General features: G+C 38.3%; 1 protein-coding gene across 1 annotated transcript in view; it reads left to right on the top strand.

Annotated features, from left to right (window-relative positions):
• Window positions 1–20837, top strand: part of LOC126479740 (flavin reductase (NADPH)) — a 65199-nt gene that overhangs the window by 29197 nt on the left and 15165 nt on the right. The window contains exons 3-4 of the mRNA XM_050103811.1: window positions 1295–1384; window positions 13582–13713. Of these exons, the coding sequence (XP_049959768.1) occupies window positions 1295–1384; window positions 13582–13713 (222 nt within the window). The remainder of the gene's footprint in view (window positions 1–1294; window positions 1385–13581; window positions 13714–20837) is intronic.

Below are 20837 nucleotides of genomic sequence, written 5' to 3'. Positions count from 1 at the left end.
ATATGTGGATAGTCTGATAGTGAAGGCACAGTTGTTGATTATTACATGCTAAAACATGTCTACGTTAGGTAAGTGGTGTTAATAAAACATTTTGTGTAAATGGGGATTATGAAGATAAGATTAGAATAATTACTGCATGCACATATGCACTCAATCAATCACTCCATATGTAAATGGAATAGGAAGAAGCCCTAATAACTGGTACAATGGGACATACCCTCTGCCTTTCACCTCATGGTGGTTTGCAGAGTATAGATGTAGATGTACAAGGGTTGCCCAGAAAGTAAAACACCACATTTTTTTCTCAGCTGAAAACAATGCTACAAATGTGAAATGTTCATATGTATTATTTGAAGTATCCTGAATGAGCATCCCAAGTTTCCATCACTTCTGACAGATAGTGTAGCTGCAGAACAGTTACAGAATGGTGTCTGTAGGTGATGTACATTACAAGCAATGTGCCGGCATTGAATTTCTCACTCCACTGAAAGAAACTGTGAGGAATATTTACAAACGCTTGTGCAAAGTCTTTGGAGCATCTGCTGTTGACAGAAGTACAGCTAGTTACTGGGCACGGAGGGTGAGGTCATCAGAAGGTGGTCCGGAAGAGCTCCACGATTTACAGTGGTCGGGGAGACCATCAGTGGCTATCACACCTGGTATGTTGCAGCTAGCTGATGTTGTCATTTGTGAGGATGGATGCATTATGACTCGGCAGTTGGCACTGCATCTGTCAATCAGCAAAGGATTCACACAGTGAAGCACTGGCTCCGCCACCAGGACAAGGATCGGTAACAACAGGGCGTACACATCCTTGTTTTGTACTGGAGGAAGGCCATAGAACAGGATGGAGATTACATGGATAAATACGTTGTGTAGATAAAACACCATTCTTTTGTGTGTGTAATTGTCATTATGTTCAATAAAGAATTGTAGAAGAAATAAAAATCTGGTGCATTACTTTCTGGGCAACTCTCATAGATCTCTCTCCATTTGGTCACAGTAAGAATCTGTTATTGCAATGTATTCATATAAATGCTTTGGGGCCATTTTTACGTGGGCTGTGGTAGTTCTCTTCAAGTCACTCACACACACATATATATTTTTTAATTTGTATGGTCTGGATTACTTAGGAAATAATAACAGGGTCTTAGCAAATAATGTACTTGACTTGTATAGATTGCATTCACAGGTCTCTAGTAGCTGCTATATGTTCACTGAATTTCAGATTGGTCTCATGTTTTCAGATAAGAAGCTGAAGTTATAAATTAGTTATTATCCGTTTGTTTAACAGAACCAACTACTGTCTTATCTGATGGGATGAAGAACATTGTTGCAGCAATGAAGCAGCAAGGCATCCAGCTTGTCTCTGTCTGCATTTCAGGTACGGTTTTTGGGAAAATTGATATACTATAACTAGCATAAAATATTCTTGCTTCACCGCGCAGAGTGCTCACACGGTTAAAGCCGCCATGTCACTGACTGCGCGGCCATTCCCGTCGGAGGTTCGAGTCCTCCCCTGGTCATGGGTGTGTGTGTTCTTCTTAGCATAAGTTAGTTTAAGTAGTGTGTAAGTCTAGGGACCAATGACCTCTGCCGTTTGGTTCCTTAGAAATACACACACACACACACACACACACACACACACACTTCTTGCTTCCATTGTTAAAAATAATACAAGTTTGCTGTCTCTCCACTGCTTAATGGCATTCCATGTGTAATAAAAAGACAGCTACCTGCTCAAACTGCCAAAAATGAGAGAAATTTTCAGTTTAGCAAAGTCCATGATCTAATCACAGTTTGATTGTAAAAGCCTTGATTTGGGGTTGTATAGTGAATGTTGTTGTTATTGTTGTTGTTGTGGTCTTCAGTCCTGAGACTGGTTTGATGCAGCTCTCCATGCTACTCTATCCTGTGCAAGCTTCTCCATCTCCCAGTACCTACTGCAACCTACATCCTTCTGAATCTGCTTAGTGTATTCATCTCTTGGTCTCCCTCTACGATTTTTACCCTCCACGCTGCCCTCCAATACTAAATTGGTGATCCCTTGATGCCTCAGAACATGTCCTACCAACCGATCCTTTCTTCTGGTCAAGCTGTGCCACAAACTTCTCTTCTCCCCAATCCTATTCAATACTTCCTCATTAGTTATGTGATCTACCCATCAAATCTTCAGCATTCTTCTGTAGCACCACATTTCGAAAGCTTCTATTCTCTTCTTGTCCAATCTATTTATCGTCCATGTTTCACTTCCATACATGGCTACACTCCATACAAATACTTTCAGAAATGACTTCCTGACACTTAAATCTATACTCGGTGTTAACAAATTTCTCTTCTTCAGAAACGCTTTCCTTGCCATTGCCAGTCTACATTTTATATCCTCTCTACTTCGACCATCATCAGTTATTTTGCTCCCCAAATAGCAAAACTCCTTTACTACTTTAAGTGTCTCATTTCCTAATCTAATTCCCTCAGCATCACCCGACTTAATTTGACTACATTCCATTACCTCGTTTTGCTTTTGTTGATGTTCATCTTATATCCTCCTTTCAAGACGGTATCCATTCCGTTCAACTGCTCTTCCAAGTCCTTTGCTGTCTCTGACAGAATTACAATGTCATCGGCGAACCTCAAAGTTTTTATTTCTTCTCCATGGATTTTAATACCTACTCCGAATTTTTCTTTTGTTTCCTTCACTGCTTGCTCAATATAGAGATTGAATAACATCGGGGAGAGGCTACAACCCTGTCTCACTCCCTTCCCAACCACTGCTTCCCTTTCATGTCCCTCGACTCTTATAACTGCCATCTGGTTTCTGTACAAATTGTAAATTGCTTTTCACTCTCTGTATTTTACCCTTGCGACCTTCAGAATTTGAAAGAGAGTATTCCAGTCAACATTGTCAAAAGCTTTCTCTAAGTCTACAAATGCTAGAAACGTAGGTTTGCCTTTCCTTAATCTTTCTTCTAAGATAAGTCGTAAGGTCAGTATTGCCTCACGTGTTCCACTATTTCTACGGAATCCAAACTCCTCTTCCCCGAGGTCGGCTTCTACCAGTTTTTCCATTTGTCTGTAAAGAATTCGTGTTAGTATTTTGCAGCTGTGGCTTATTAAACTGACTGTTCGGTAATTTTCACATCTGTCAACACCTGCTTTCTTTGGGATTGGAATTATTATATTCTTCTTGAAGTCTGAGAGTATTTCGCCTGTTTCATACATCTTGCTCACCAGATGGTAGAGTTTTGTCAGGACTGGCTCTCCTAAGGCCGTCAGTAGTTCCAATGGAATGTTGTCTACTCCGGGGGCCTTGTTTCGACTCAGGTCTTTCAGTGCTCTGTCAAACTCTTCACGCAGTATCGTATCTCCCATTTCATCTTCATCTACATCCTCTTCCATTTCCATAATATTGCCCTCAAGTACATCGCCCTTGTATAGACCTTCTATATACTCCTTCCACCTTTCTGCTTTCCCTTCTTTGCTTAGAACTGGGTTTCCATCTGAACTCTGGATGTTCATACAAGTGGTTCTCTTATCTCCAAAGATCTCTTTAATTTTCCTGTAGGTAGTATCTATCTTACCTCTAGTGAGATAAGCCTCTACATCCTTACATTTGTCCTGTAGCCATCCCTGCTTAGCCATTTTGCACTTCCTGTCAATCTCATTTTTGAGACGTTTGTATTCCTTTTTGCTTGCTTCATTTACTGCATTTTTATATTTTCTCCTTTCATCAATTAAATTCAATATTTCTTCTGTTACCCAAGGATTTCTACTAGCCCTTGTCTTTTTACCTACTTGATCCTCTGCTGCCTCCACTACTTCATCCCTCAAAGCTACCCATTCTTCTTCTACTGTATTTCTTTCCCCCATTCCTGTCAATTGTTCCCTTATGCTCTCCCTGAAACTCTGTACAACCTCTGGTTCTTTCAGTTTGTCCAGGTCCCATCTCCTTAAGTTCTCACCTTTTTGCAGTTTCTTCAGTTTTAATCTACTGTTCATAACCAATAGATTGTGGTCAGAGTCCACATCTGCCCCTGGAAATGTCTTACAATTTAAAACCTGGTTCCTAAATCTCTGTCTTACCATTATATAATCTATCTGATACCTTTTAGTATCTCCAGGGTTCTTCCATGTATACAACCTTCTTTCATGATTCTTAAACCAAGTGTTAGCTATGATTAAGTTATGCTCTGTGCAAAATTCTACCAGACGGCTTCCTATTTCATTTCTCTCCCTCAATCCATATTCACCCACTACGTTTCCTTCTCTCCCTTTTCCTACTATCGAATTCCAGTCACCCATGACTATTAAATTTTCGTCACCCTTCACTATCTGAATAATTTCTTTTATCTCATCATACATTTCTTCAATTTGTTCGTCATCTGCAGAGCTAGTTGGTGTATAAACTTGTACTACTGTAGTAGGTGTGGGCTTCGTATCTATCTTGGCCTCAGTAATGCGTTCACTATGCTGTTTGTAGTAGCTTACCCGCATTCCTATTTTCCTATTCATTATTAAACCTACTCCTGCATTACCCCTATTTGATTTTGTGTTTATAACCCTGTAGTCACCTGACCAGAAGTCTTGTTCCTCCTGCCACCGAACTTCACTAATTCCCACTATATCGAACTTTAACCAATCCATTTCCCTTTTTACATTTTCTAACCTACCTGCCCCATTAAGTGATCTGACATTCCACGCTCCGATCCGTAGAACGCCAGTTTTCTTTCTCCTGATAACGACATCCTCTTGAGTAGTCCCCGCCCGGAGATCCGAATGGGGGACTATTTTACCTCCGGAATATTTTACCCAAGAGGACGCCATCATCATTTAATCATACAGTAAAGCTGCATGCCCTCGGGAAAAATTACGGCCGTAGTTTCCCCTTGCTTTCAGCCTTTCGCAATACCAGCTCAGCAAGGCCGTTTTGGTTATTGTTACAAGGCCAGATCAGTCAATCATCCAGACTGTTCCCCTTGCAACTACTGAAAAGGCTGCTGCCCCTCTTCAGGTACCACATGTTTGTCTGGCCTCTCAACAGATACCCCTCCGTTGTGGTTGCACCTACGGTACAGCTATCTGTATCGCTGAGGCACGCAAGCCTCCCCACCAACGGCAAGGTCCATGGTTCATGGGGGGAGGGTATAGTGAATATCCAAATAAATGATGAAATGTACACTGCTCAAATAAAATTTATATGTATAGTGAATATCCAAATAAATTTTATTTGAGCAGTGTACATGTCATCATGCAGAAGGAAAAACGTTATTTTTAGATTACTATATTTTTGAAAAAGTTTTGAAACTTAATTGCAGCACATTGCAATATTAAAGTAAAAACATTTACATACAGCATTCACAATCTGTAAATTCATCAGTGTGACAGTTTGGAGGTGTCTGGGGAGAACAACAGATATATATAATCTGTTGTATACAGTACAGGTTAGTAGACAATTCAAAAGTGCTGCATGTTGTATGTGTACAAAGATTACACTTTGTATTTTTGAAACAGTTATGGAAGTAACTGTAAGTTAGGCAAATAATTGTATTACGGGGAATCCTAGTGGAAATGCAGTTGTCCTTTTATATCCAGCAGTTTGAGTATTTTTAAAAGTAAAGTATGTTTATATGAAGCAGAGTTATTGAATTTTCTTTGACAAAAACACTTAGATGTTCACCGTGTTATTGAGTGTTCACCAGGACATGGGTATGAATTCAAGCCCGATCAGTCTTCGGACAGTGTAATTATCATCATAATACGTTAAAGAGTCTAGCATACCACATTATAGTTTGTGATCATTGCAGTGACACTTGCAAGTTAATAGCATGCATATGCTATTGCTGGAATTTGTTGGAAAGTAAATCACCTTTCAGTAAACTTGACACATTGTTGGTATTGCCAAAATACTTATACTCCTGTCAGAATTTGTGCTTCATTGATGTCTTTTTGTTTTAGTTTATGACCATGAACAACTGTGGCAGTTTGCTCCAAATGGTTACTTGCTACAAAGTTGAGGGTGAATTTTTGTTACTTGGGTATGTCATAGACTATGAAACATGATTCACAATTTCAGCTTGAAACAAAAAGGAGTTCTACAGAGTGCCTATATTTGCCTTGTAAGAAAGAGCCATAGTCAGGACACACTGTTGCTATGGTCATGACTAAAGTCAGTGTAAAGCTTTGTAGGAAAATAGAAAAGCCCCAGTTGTGGGATGATGTGCTATATGAAATGAGGAAAACAATGCTATGAATTCTGCATTATAAAAATCTTGTGTACAAGATCATGTAATGCAACATACATTCTAGGACATAATCAGGACACTTTACAGGATTAACGAATTTTCCTTGACACAGACATCCTATATCCAAACAAATTTTGACAATAAATATAGAATTGTCAGCAAACTTGAATTCTTTTTCTCTTTCTCTCCATTACAAGTCAAGTGAAAACGTGTATACCAGAGCGATTTACAGGCACTAAAGCTCTGTTGGTTAGCTAGACATTTCGTCCCAGTCAATCACAAATTTTCATGTGTCACTGAACATGTATACAGCTGATGTATAATCATATTTGCAATTTGTGAATATATTTCTTCAGTTTAATACACCTGTAGATTGTTGTCAGTGTCTGGTCCTTCTAACACGCATGCATGTCTGGATGACATTGTATTGTACTATTCTGACACTGTGAAATACAGACATTTGCAATTTCGTTTTACATGCCCAGCGAGGCAAACATGATGAGAAAAACATTGCCCCTCCCCGTGCAGGAATCATATGAAAGGTGTGTGAGCACAGAATATGGACACTTTGACATATGGAAGTTTGGGTTGGTATCTGAGGCACATGCACAGATAGTCAAAGTGGTTAAGATATCCACTCGTGTTAAGTGGAAAATCTACTACGTTCCAGCTCACCACAAATTTTCATGTGTCACTACACTTTCGTATACCTGATGTATAATCATTTTCGCAATTTGCGATACATTTCTTGAAAGTGTTTATCTTTGGTACAGTTAGAGCACATGGCAGGGATACGTGAATGTCTACATCTGTAAGCTTCAGTGATTGATGAAATTAAGGACTAAAGATTTGCAACCAATATTAACTGTGGTGGACAATCAGAGCTTCAATAACATGTGAAAAGCCTTCAGTAGAAACTGTCTTCATTTAATTGCCAAACAAATAACATGGAAGTCTTTCCTAGTTCATGTAAGGGGGTCTTCAAAAGCCAGTAATTATCTAAGCTGTGGCAATGGAAGCAGTAATGATTTGTTGGCATCACATGGGTACTAACATAACTTTTTTTTTAACAGAGATGATTTTGCATATTGCTGCTACATAAAGATCCAATTCAGTGTTTGGCTAGTTAAAACTACTGTGTCCTTGGCAGAGGATACTCCAGTACAGAAGTAGTGGCAGCAACCGGAAATCCTACATCCTGATATGGTGCAGCAATGCAGAAACATATGACATCTTTACTGAGTTCATGATGGAAAGACAACAAAGTAGTGGATATTAATATCATTTGAAACAAGGAAGCAGGGACGTCTGACACAGACATCAGACACTGGATTCCAGGAAGACTTATCTAAATTGTGTGTGTACAATGAAAGGAAATGATGGATTTGTAATATATACAAAATAGGCATGCTTTTTAAGGGAAAAACAGTGACTGTCTTGCAAACAAATTTCTTTAAATTTTTTTTCAGGCCTGGATCACACATATGTTATCATAAACATTTTTAACTTCTTAGAAAGTCACCGTGAGATGATTTCAGTGTGTCACATACACTGTCTAACCAAAAGTATTTGGATACTCCAATATAATACAGAATTGACTACTAGATGTCACAACAGTTGAACCCGTCAGTATAACAAGTGGTGGGGAATATTATGTTGTCAGCAGAGAATGAATAACAATGGAATGGGTCAGTCAGGAGAGCTCCGTGACTCAAACTTCAACTAGTCATTGGATGTCACCTGAGTAACAGATCCACCAAGAACATTTCAGCCCTTCTAAAGCTGCCAAGTCGACTATTGGAGATGTAACTGCAAAGTGGAAACACAAAGGAACAACCACAACTAAACCAAGCCAAGGCTGACCTCGTGTATTGACAGAAAAGGACTGTCGAGCATTGTGGAGGGTGGCTGTAAAAACTCACATGAAATCAGCAGAAGGAATCACTCATGAGTTCCAAAGTGCTGCCAGAGTTCAGCTAGCACAATGACTGTGTGTAGGGAGTTAAAAAGAATGGCGTACAGTGTTTGAGCAGCTCCTCTGAAGCTACTCATTTCTGTAGGTGATGCCAGGTCAGGCTTGTGGTGGTGTAAACAGCAATGCCCCCGGACAGTGGACCACTGCAGCAGAGTGATGTGGTGTGATGAATCACTCTATATCTTGTGGCAGTCCGGTGGAAGGGTTTGGCCTTGGTGAATGCCTGGAGAACATGCCTTGCAATTGCGGGTATTGTGTGGAGGAAGTGATTTTATGGAATGGTGGTGTTTTTTTTCTGGTTATGGTGTAGCCCCCTTATTGCACTCAGTGGAAGGATATGAGAACATTTTACAGCAGTGTGTACAGTATACAGTAGAGGGACATTTCAGGGATGATGACTGACTGTAGCAGCAAGACAGTTCCCCCTATCTGTGAGACAATGTTTTGTGGGCAGTAATGTTACTGAAATGGACTGGCCTTCCCAGAGTCCCAAACTTAAACCAATGGAAGACCTTTGGATGAGTTAGAATGCTGACTTTGCTCCAGACCCCAGAATCCTACCTTCTATGTTATTGGTACTTGAGAAATAATGGGCTGCCATTGCTCCACAGACCTTCACACACCCCATTGCAAGTATCCTTAGCAGAATTCGAGCAGTCATAAAGATGAAGTATGAAGACGCCCTATATTAATGTCCAGTAATAAGTGTATGAATACCTTTGATCAGGTAGTGTACATATTCAAACAATCTGGATATGACACTCTAAGGAGTCAAAACCAGTTATGACGTATGATAGTATTTGTGTGATCCAAGGTGAGAGAAATACAATAAACGAGTTTTGTTTCTGTAATACTTTTTTAATTGTGCTAAAATGACTCATTTTGTAACAGTAGTCCAAATGGAAAAAAACACACAATGTGTGTTGCAAAAGTAGTCACCTTAACTGCTTCAGCTATCTGAGTACGTCTCCCATTTGACTCAAATCTCCATATGCTGCACAGTACAGAGTAGTGTGGACATTGCGTACCTATATAATGTATGCATCTGACAGAATAGCCATCTTTCAGTGTAGGTGCACAACAGTGTCCGACCTCTTGTGGGAATACAGTAGGGCAGTGAGCGTAGAGGAATAATGGACAGGGCATATAGAGATTTGGATCGGATATTCGAAGTGGTTAAGGCAAGAGCTCACATAAAGAGAGAAATCTGGGTTTGAATACTGGCCTTGCATGAATTTTCGTCTGTTACCACTGAGTTACCCAAATGCCCCAATCCACCAAAAGTCAGAAATTTCTCTCATCTTGTATACACATAAGACTGTGGATCAGCGCGATTGCAAAACTGAAAGTAAAGGTAGTCACGTAAGATTTCACTAGCACTGAACAGAAACTTCCAAATGAGTTCACTAGTGCAGTTGTCCGTAGATCTAAGCGTACAAATTCAATCAGATTCTAGAAAGAACGGGTTTGTAGTCTTCTTCGAACAGTTTACAGATAGAATTTGAAGTATCAATGTTCAGACACATGAAATTGGTGCAGATGAATGTGAGAATCACGTTCAGTTGTTCGAAGTGCACCAGAGAGCATTAGACACATTCGTTCATTGCTTGTGGAAGAATCTGTTGGTTTTATGACAACACTAAGGCAACTGAATGACAATCCAAGAGAGGAATTTTTATTTTCAATGTGATGACTGTGAGTTTGCAGATGTCACTAGAGAGTTTTGCAAATCATTAAATGATTATGCGTAAGAATGTGATTCCTGCTAGGTCCACCAAAACACTGATTGAAAAATGACTTCATAGTAGTTGCAATATATCATACAAGAAAAATCAGGCTATACCAAACAACAGAAAATCCAGGATAGAATAATCACAGCATTATGAAAAGGTTATATTGCTACACAGCAGTCTGGCCTCAGCAGCCAGAGACAGAGGTCATGCATGTGTGAGCCGCATTTGTGTAAATGTGTGTGTTTATGTTGTCTGATTCGGAAGAAAGACTTTTGGCTGAAAGTTTAGTTGTGTAATGGTCCCTTTGTTGCGCCTATCTGTGACTCAACATCTCCACCATATGGTGAGTAGCAATCAGGCATTTTTATGATATTGTGAAAAATCAGGCTATTTATGACAAGGGATTACACACCTCACTAAAGTTGTTTCACGTAAATGAAAGGTAGCAGTTAATACTGACACTGTGTAAGGTGTGAGGATTAAATGTTGATAAACTGCACAACCATGAAGGGATTTAGGCCAACCCAAGTCTACAGCTAGGATGGGGATGGTTTCAAGCAAGGAAATGTTGTGTCAGAGTACTCAGATTTGATTTCTTAGCCAATAACAGGACTGAGTTATTTGTAGCTTATAGATTGATTTGATTAGTTCATAGTAACTGTAACTAAAGAGAAAATTGATTTAAAGGGCTAGTATGCTAGGAAACTCAGCCCATTGAACTGTGTGTACAATGTGGCGTTGATATCAACACCTATTAGCTGTTCAACAAATTATTATTATATAATTATTATTAATTTTTTAAACTGAGTAACAGAGAAGTTTTTATTTCCAAGTCTATTGTAAATATTTACTGTGTTTATTACGCTTGGGACCAATCTATTTGTTTGCTTACTCTTTGGTAACATTTCATTCTTTATTTCAGGTAAGCAAAGTAGCCCTCTGTCTGACCTGCTAAATCAACAAATTATTTTCATTTGTCTTATTCTATTCCTCATACAGAAGAAAACAGAAGCAGTTAAGATGTAATAAAATGTCAGCAGAAATGACTTTTTTTTAACTATGGATACTGTACTTAAGTTATAAAGACCCCTCAAAACATAAAATTGGCAGCTATGGTTAATGTAAACAGTGAATTATGGAAGTATGATGGTCTGTTTCGGAAGTTCAATTATCTAGGAAAATGTAGGGAGTAAAAATTGTAGGGGGGAACCAAGACATCACTACTCCTTACAGGTTCAGATGGTTGCAGATCACAGAGTTTGAGACTTGCACAGGATACACTGGCTTGGAGAGTTTTAGTCAGACTGATCTTCAGACTTAACAACAACAATGCTTGTCCAAAGAAGCAATCATTCATTGGGTTTTATGGTTCTCTGAAAAGGGTTTCAGAATCCAACAAGCACAGAACCTAATTATTTAGCCATGATTTCATGCAAGAAATCCTTGGAAAGTTGTCTCACAAATGAGATATTGTGAAATTTGACTTTTTGTCAATTTTATGCATCAGTTGCTTGCTAACCACAGATGGCCAGTTGCTTCTATTATTTCAACAAACATTTCTACTTTCACTTTAAACAAACAACACACTTTACACACGCTTTCGCTCATCAGATTTATTCAGTGTATGGCTCAAATTTCTCAAGGAATTTCAGCAGTTCTGATTTTTTTTTTTGCCACTAAATATTATTATAGAACATATGTCACACTTGGTGGTATTTTCACTTGCAGCACTTATTTTGACCGAGCGAGGTGGTACAGTGGTTAGCACACTGGACTCGCATTTGGGAGGACGACGGTTCAATCCCGCGTCCAGCCATCCTGATTTAGGTTACCCGTGATTTCCCTAAATCGCTCCAGACAAATGCCAGGATGTTTCCTTTGAAAGGGCACGGCCGACTTCCTTCCCCATCCTTCCCTAATCCAATGAGACCAATGACCTCGCTGTTTGGTCTCTTCCCCCAAACAACCCAACCCAACTTATTTTGAATGGCTTCTGTAAGCAGACAAGAAGCAATATGGTTTTCTTGCTGTCACAGTTCTATGCACACTGATTTATTGCATGATTCAGTGTTGTGACTTTTCCATTCCTCCCAGTACTACATGAAAACTGAGGTTATTTTCTGCATAGCTATTGTAGGTTGAATCAGTAGGCACTGATTCTTGAAGCCAGTAAATTTTGTTTCAGTGAAGTCAAAATATGTGAATTCCACACAAATTGTGAGTAATATAATTGATCTGAATATAATTTTGATAATGACATGCAAATGTCTCCGTGTACTGTATCTACTTCTAAAGCCAGCTTGTCCCTTTATCTGATAAAACCAATGTTTTTGGATGGTTGATGATAATTTTAGTTATTACTTTGTAAATTGTGGAGAGTGCGCTGATGGGTCTATAATTAGTCTCCTCCTGTTCCTCTTCTTCTGAAGGAAAATAATTACAGCATTTTCAGAAATCGGGTTATTTTACAAACATTCTATAAGTTGTTTTTGCAAGCTCATTTTGAAAAACTTTACCATTGTATTTAACCAATTCCATAGTTTCCCAGCACCTTCCCTTTCATTAAACCTTGAATGGGTTGTTACACCTCACCATGCCTTATCACTTTCATAATTATCTGTTGGTGTTTGTGATTACCTCTTGAAATATGGAAGCATTTAAAGAACTCATGGAATACTTAACCCAAGTTTCTGTTTTGTTTTCTTCTACTTTTATTGTTTTCAGTTGTTTTTATTATCAATTTTTCATTGTACTGTATCATATCCTCAAGGTCCTAAACTGAATCTTCTGAAAAGAACCAATGCTCAGAAACAAAAATTTCAGAATTTGTCAGCAATATAGGCAATGAGCAATACAAGCAAGGTACTTGTTTGCAAAGTGTTTGCGTTCCATAACAGCTCCTTGCTGCATTGATGTCAGTGTTGATGCCGATGCACCTGCCTCAAAAAACTACCAAATGATGGAATTTTCACTGTTTACAGGCCATGATTGGTTGTTGAAGACCAAGCATTAATATTTACAGGAGCTGTTAGACATGTTTTTATTGTATGAAGCAGCAGGATATAGTGCCTAGAAAGCTGAACAGATGTACAGATAAAAGTTTTTCTTCTTTGGTACTGAAAATAGTTTATTGTCATGCAAAGAAACTTAAGAGGTCCTGGGTGTTCAAGACACAAAGAACAGATACAGGTTCTCGACAAAGAATTCCTTGCACAGGAGAATGTTGGGAGACTGTTTTGGATCACGATGGAACAAATTAATCAATAATCACTTGTGTGTGTGTGTGTGTGTGTGTTTTTTTTTTTTTTTTAATACACATGTTGAAGAATTCTGTTGGAAAAATTATTACACAGCTGAGCATAAGGAAAATGTCCAATCAAAGGGCTCAAATGTCTTTAAACTCATAGTTATCGTCTTTCAATGGATTATATTGTAATGTATGCTCTGAGACTGGAACTGGTCACCTTGAACAGCTGCTGTGATCTCAGTTTCTTGCTAAAAGGTGCAATTTGTTTAAGTCAATGTGATACTAAATTTTTCCTACCTCACGTGTGCAGTAATCCTTTCCATTAACTGAGATCATATATTGTATTGTAATGTACATTTAATAAACTATTTATCTTTATTACAGCATTTTTGTTTTATGAGCCAGAAAAAGTGCCAGCAATCTTCCATGCATTAAATGCTGATCACCAAAGAATGTATGATGTTTTGAAGGAGAGTAGTCTGAAGTGGATTGCAGTTCTGCCACCTCACTTTACAGGTATTTAGTCTCTCTCTCTCTCTTTCTCTTTCTCTTTCTCTTTCTATTATGTGCATGTTTTATTTGTGGGCATTGTGTACTGTTTGCAGCTAAAGATATTTTCTTTGTTTGGAATAACATTACTGTTGAAAAGCCGTAGTGTATATAGAACTTTACAAAATTAAACAGTTGAGGAAGAGGGCTCAATGTTAGTAGATTGGTTTACTTGTAGCAAATTATGTGGGAGTGGCTCAGTTTTGTATAGAATTCATATCAGTAGATGGATTGTTACTTTCTGTTCATTGACTTTGCTTGTATGAGAAAACTTTATAGAAGACAAAATCCTCCAATATTAAACAATTTAACTTACTGTGGAAATAAGATTGAGATATGGACTAGTGTCCATATCTTCATGCACATTTTTAAATGTATGAGCTGCTGTTTGTTCCCCCTCACAGAATTATTTCTATCAATATTAATTGCATACTCCAACCTTTCTTATTCTACTCTTGGACACTGCATTTCCAGAGCTGTAGACTGCTTCTGAGGAGCAGGGAAATCATCTACATCTACATCATTGCTCTGCAATTCACAATTAAGTGGCTGGCAGAGGGTTCATCGAACCACCTTCAAACTATTTCTCTACCCTTCCACTCTCAAACAGTGCACAGGAAAAATGAACACTTAAATATTTCTGTGTGAGCACGGATTTATTTTATTATAATGATCATTTCTTACTATGTAGATGGGTGCCAACAAAATATTTTCACACACTGAGGAGAAAGCTGGTGACTGAAATTTCATGTGAATATTCTGTTGCAGCAAAAAAGTCTTTGTTTTAATTATTACCACCCCAATTCACATGTCTGACCAGTGGCACTCCATTCCCTATTTTGCGCTATGTGTCAATAAATCATTTCATTTGAGGTAATTCATAATGTTTGAACATAGTATGTGTTCTAAAATCCTGCTTAGTGATGTGGGCTGGGCATATTACTAAAGAACGATTATTGATAACAAAATTGTTATTGAATGTATTAAATAGCTGGCATGATAAATGTATTCTTAAATATTAAACTGCTTTGAGTAAAAAAAAACTTTATTGTTGGGTGTAGCGACATCTCAAAATCTGAGACAGACTTTAGTTTTCCATTCTGCTCCTGTCTTTATCTACTGTTGTATGACTACACTACTGTCAAAATAAAATGAGAACACTAACATAAAAAAAGAATTAATAACAAAGAATCAATGCTCAAGGAACAGGAATTGTTCGATTCCAATATTAGTCAATTCCTAGAGAATTAGCTATTCACGGAATCGAAGCTGGTACATGACACATCTGGCATCTGTAATTAAAATCATTATGGATAAACTTTTTTACTCTAAGTCCAGTTATTCTCAGTAAATATCAATGCTATTGCTATTATTGCAATTAGTAGATGAAATGTTGAGTGAGAAACTACCATCCCCTTCACTGCAATCTCCAGAAGAAAACTCAGTCTATTTAAATTCAGAGCTATAAATGAATTTGGTATCTCTTCTATCCACCTTACTCAGGTTAGAGAGGGCTTGGCTGATTATAGGGACAAACAAGGAATTTGACCCAGGCAATTTGTGTGGGAAGGAGTGGGTCCTCACTCTCAGGGAGATAAAAATCATTGTGTAAATCCTTTGGTGTGGTGGTGAGGTTTAAGAGGAACTATTGAATTGGCAGAAGTTGTCATAAGAATTCTGGGTGCACCTGTTACATTTGCTGCTACAGTGTGTCCCTTCAGCACTTTTGGATGGATCCACATTAAAAAAAGAAACAGACTCACATCAGAGAGAGCTGCAAAACTAACCTACCTCTCCTATAAGAAGGTGATAAATAGTGCAGGAACATGATCTAAGTCTGTTGATCCCAAGGAAAAACTCATACTGAACAGTCCAAGAAAAGCAAAATGGAAAGGAACCCAGTAGTCAGCAAGGAATCAGCTTCAGGAGAATCTGATGCAGAGTCGGTCGGAACTTCATTATTCTTCTTTAACTTATTAAGATTGAGAAACTGATTGAGAAATTTTTAAAAATGTTTTTATGTTTGCATAGTATAAGTAAAAATACTACCTACGGGCTAGCTACTTAATATAAACAACACTTTATTTCAAAAATTACTTTTAAACTTGTGTGGGTATTTTTTTTTTTTTTTTTTTAATTATGTACTACCTCAAGAACCCACCTCATTAAAGATGTAAAAAAGTTATTTTTACAGTCCAGTTTATTTCCCCAATAACTTTCTCCTACCTTTTAGTAACTCTGCTTAGTGGCACTGGCATCAGTAACATCTTCATTGTTATCACGCAGTAAAGGTACTGATTGCATCCCACCAGAATTGAATATTGCAAAATACATACCACAAACCACAAAGGTAATGTTTGTTTCACCTGCTTCTGAGTTATTTAAATCGTACAAAAACTGCCATAGACAAGAATTACAGAAGTGTGGTATCTATATATTGTAGTGTATTATTCTGGTATCTAAAGCCATAACTTCATTTGGGTGCAGGAGTTTGTGTCTACATAATTTGTAATATCACGTTTAATGTCCTAATTATTTTGACTGGGGTGTATGTCTTAGACTGAAAACCCACTGACAGGACCAACTGTGTGCAACTAGTCTCAAGTTCTAAATCATGTAACCATTTTAACCACTGTAGCCTGTCAGTTTTCTTCCTTTAATGCACAAAGCATATAAATTACATTACTGGCCAGTTTTGACCTTGGGGAATCATCGGATGTGTGATCTTGTTGATCTGTGGGTCACATTTAAAAATGTTTGTTTCCTGTTACAAGAGGACAAAGATTTTTAAATGTGGCACACACATCACCAATATCATACATTTGATAATGGCCTAAGGCCGAAACTGGCCAGTAATGTAATTTATGTGCTTGATGCATTAAATAAATAAAACTGACAGCCTGTGGTAGTCAAAATGGTTCTATCATTTAGGCAGTATGCTGAGGCTGTGGACCCATACATGAAGAAATTATTGGTTTCAGGTTATTGCACACGGCAATTAATTGCTCTCCATTGTATAGCGCATAATCTAAAGGCGCAATGTAGCTGTCAGTTTGTGTGCAGCCAAATTCACAAGAATAATGCACACATTATAAATCTGCTGCTGAAATATATTAAAAAAGTGAATATAAGTAGGAGAAAGCTGCTGTGGCCTAATCGCATAATAGGCGCCAAACAAAACATAGTTTTTGAAAGTGTGCTTTTGGAGAAGTCCATTAACACAGAATTGTTCCCAATGGAGGTCGAATTTGGTTACCGTTGTAGACTGCACTATCAGGGAAAACTGTGGCAGAAATTAACAAAAAAAATTGTTGAAAGATGTAGTTGAAAAATTAAAGATGACTTAACAGGAATATTGAGGGCAAAAGGATTTTTTTTTCCAGAAATGCATGTACTTGGGTTTATAAATTTTCTGTAGTTTTATTGTTTTGTTGTCATGGAACCCAGCTTTCTCAGTAAGGAAACTTAGCAAAGATACCTTGGTAAGATGGTGGACACTTTGCATTTCAAGCATGATCTTGTTATTTATTGGATAGAATTTTGTAAGGTACCATCAAAGTGTGCCAAAGCGTATAGTTAAGAATAATCTTTTTGGGACTCAAATTATTGTCGAAATGTGGACACAACTAGTGATTTGCAAGAGGAAAAGCCTTGTTCACGAACAGACACATATGGCAGTGGTAGAAAATTGGTTGTAGGTGTTGGACAGATATCTGCGTTTTGCAGTTTCTTAAAATTGTAAATGGCAAAATCTTTGAAAATAGCAATATCATTTTACATCCAATTTATGTTCCTTGCTATCCCTAATTTAGATAATTGAAAACTATATGTTGTTGTTGTAACGCAGAGATCTACTGTAAGTCAGTTTTGTGATTCTTTTGTTTCCCCCTCAACAGTCTCTATACAGTTAACACATTCCGGTCGTTGCCCGTAGAAACTACGAGCGCGCATTTATTGCCGTAACAGTCGGCGCTCGGAGATTCTCCGAGCGCCGCCTTCTCGATTATTATTTCAGGTTGCGGCGCATTATATCCGTGCAGTGACATCTGGAGTTGAGTGTTTCGGTCTTGTAGTACATCGGACGACCGCTAGTTGGTGTTCCTGCATCCTCTAAGCGCTATGTCACTCAAAAAAGGCGCCAAAACAATTCCCGCGCATTCACTCTTGCAGTGTGCTTATGTAGTTGTCTTTATCGCAAACGTTTGTCGTAAAATGGGGGACAGTTTGACTGAAGAGGAAATTCTGAGGCTGCTGGAAGAATCTGGATCTGAAATTGACGATGATGGATTTCAAACTGAAAATAGTTCTTCTGAAATAGATGGTAATTATAATGGTCAGTCATTGTGTTTACGAATCACAATTATAATCTCGGCAGTTTCACTGACTTATGTCATTTATTTCGAAGATAACAACGAGTGGTCCGAAAATGAAAATGAGCCATCAGACGTATTAGAAGAGTGTGAAGCTCCCATTCAAAAAGGCAGAGGCAGAATACAACAACAGCAGTCCCAAAACAACGTTGTTGAATGGGTAAATGACGATGTCCTACAACAATTACCGCTCTTTGAAGGCGTAAGTAATGTCTTGGCACCTTTGAGCGCCGAAAGCACTGAATTTGACTGTTGGAGCGTCTTTATTGACGCAAATGTCATCAAAAATATAAAGACAGAAACAAACCGCTACGCTGCAGCAACAATTTGCAAATTACGGATGCAAAATAAAATAACTTCCAGGTCGCTTTGGGCCAATTGGTCTGCTGTGAAGCTACATGAGATGTACCAGTTTTTTGCTATAATTATTCACATGTGCCTTGTACACAAACCAAATATTACGGACTATTGGAGCAATGACCTAATGCTAGATTCCTCCTTACCTGCAAAAATCATGAAAAGAGACAGATTTAGGTCAATTTACTTTATGCTTCACGTAAATAACAACGACAATTATGTACGAAGGGGTCAACCAAACCATGATCCTATACACAAAATCCGACCTTTTTTTGATAACTTTGTACTGAAAAGCAAGAACAGTTTTTCTCCTGGCGAGAATCTCACAGTTGATGAAGGTTTATGTCCATTCAGAGGGAGAATTCGATTTCGGGTATATATCAAGAACAAACCGAGCAGGTATGATATAAAATTTTTCATTCTAAGTGATTCAGCAACAGGATATGTTTTGAACTGTGAAGTGTACACCGGTGCAGGTGAAAAAGACAACAGTGCAGATTCAGTGGTGCTACGTGTGTGCAACAGTTATCTACGTAAGGGTCATACATTGTACATGGACCGCTTTTATACTTCTGTAAAATTATTTGAAAAGTTGTTTGATGAGGGCACATCTGCTGTTGGCACAGTAATGAGAAACAGAAGAGGCCTACCACAGGAATTCAAACAGAACAAACTAAGAAGAGGTGAAATCGTATTCAAGAGAAAAAATTCCGTGCTAGCACTTCACTGGAAAGATACTAGGGATGTGTTTGCCCTTTCTACCAAACATAGAATGACAAGTAGTGTTACTAAGACAAAATCCAAAGCTGGAATGGTAGAAAAACTGAAGCCTGCTCTCATACTTGATTATAATAAAAATAAAACTGGTGTTGATCATGGAGATCAGCTGGTGACCTACTATTATTTTCAACGACGAACAATGAAATGGTGGAAAAAGGTATTTTTTCATGTATTTATGATGTGCGTGGTCAATTCTTACATTCTGTACAAGAAACTTCGGCCTGTCTCTCACAAACGAACCAGCTTGTTTACTTTTATGGTGAACCTGGGAAAACAAATACTGGAGAAATCCGGCGAAGTTTTCAACGAAAATGAAAAGCAGGGTTCAGCAGCAAACAGGCTAACAGCAAGGCATTTCCCCACTCACGTCCCATCGACAACAAGCAAGAAATATGCATCAAGATATTGCATTGTTTGCTCTGAGAAGGGCGCACGGAGTACTGGCAAACGAGTGAGAAGGGGGACGAGATGGTGGTGTGAAGAATGTAATGTAGGATTGTGTCTACCTGACTGTTTCAAGCAATATCACACAACGACAAATTTTACTCAATGAAAAGAGTTGTAAAAATTCAATGAAATAATTTTGTACATTTATTTTATAATAAATTCTGATTTTTTGCAATTTCAAACTTTTTTTCTACCTCTGAATCATCTAATTTTCAAAATATAATAATTCTGTAAATATATGATATCTTACAAAAAACTTTAAACAAATGTTTAGATATAGGATGATAACACACACATCAGTTAAAAGGTTTTGCTTTCCTTCATTACCTTTTGGTCAGGAGCCATGTAAAAAAGGCGCAAAAGTCTACGACTTCTGAGGGATTGCAGTAGTATCTGTGGCCCGACTGCAATGTGTTAAGCAATTGTGTGCACTTGCCAGAAGTTTATGTGATGATCTCTGATTCTTCACTTGTAGGTTTGTGTAAATATATGGTAGAAGCAATGATTGTTCCCCGTGTTCTCTGTTCCGTTTTCTGTCAATGTTCTGAGGTTTTCTTTTTTCTTGACACCCGTCTCACTATGATGCTGCACGGGCGCTGAAGACCTTGCTGTCGTGCGCCCGCAAACACCTCTACTACTACCCCTCGGTAGAAGCAGCATGCGTCGCTATACAGCTAACAGTAGTCCTCCAAAGTTCAAAGCACAGGCTTCAATTACCAAACCCATATCCCTAAACTACACTACTGGCCATTAAAATTGCTACACCACGAAGATGACATGCTACAGATGCGAAATTTAACCGACAGGAAGAAGATTCTGTGATATGCAAATGATTAGCTTTTCAGAGCATTCACACAAGGTTCACGCCAGAGGTGACACCTACAACTTGCTGACATGAGGAAAGTTTCCAACCGATTTCTCATACACAAATCGCAGTTGATCGGCGTTGCCTGGTGAAACGTTGTTGTGATGCCTCGTGTAAAGAGGAGAAATGCGTACCATCACGTTTCTAACTTTGATAAAGGTCGGATTGTAGCCTATCGCGATTGCGGTTTATCGTATCGCGACATTGCTGCATGGGTTGGTCAATCCAATGACTGTTTGCAGAATATGGAATCAGTGGGTTCAGGAGGGTAA

Source organism: Schistocerca serialis, chromosome 1, assembly GCF_023864345.2.
Source record: "Schistocerca serialis cubense isolate TAMUIC-IGC-003099 chromosome 1, iqSchSeri2.2, whole genome shotgun sequence".
In the NCBI taxonomy this organism is placed as follows: domain Eukaryota; kingdom Metazoa; phylum Arthropoda; class Insecta; order Orthoptera; family Acrididae; genus Schistocerca; species Schistocerca serialis.
The sequence above is the reverse complement of the archived record's forward strand: the minus strand, read 5'-3'. Positions and strand labels throughout refer to the sequence as shown.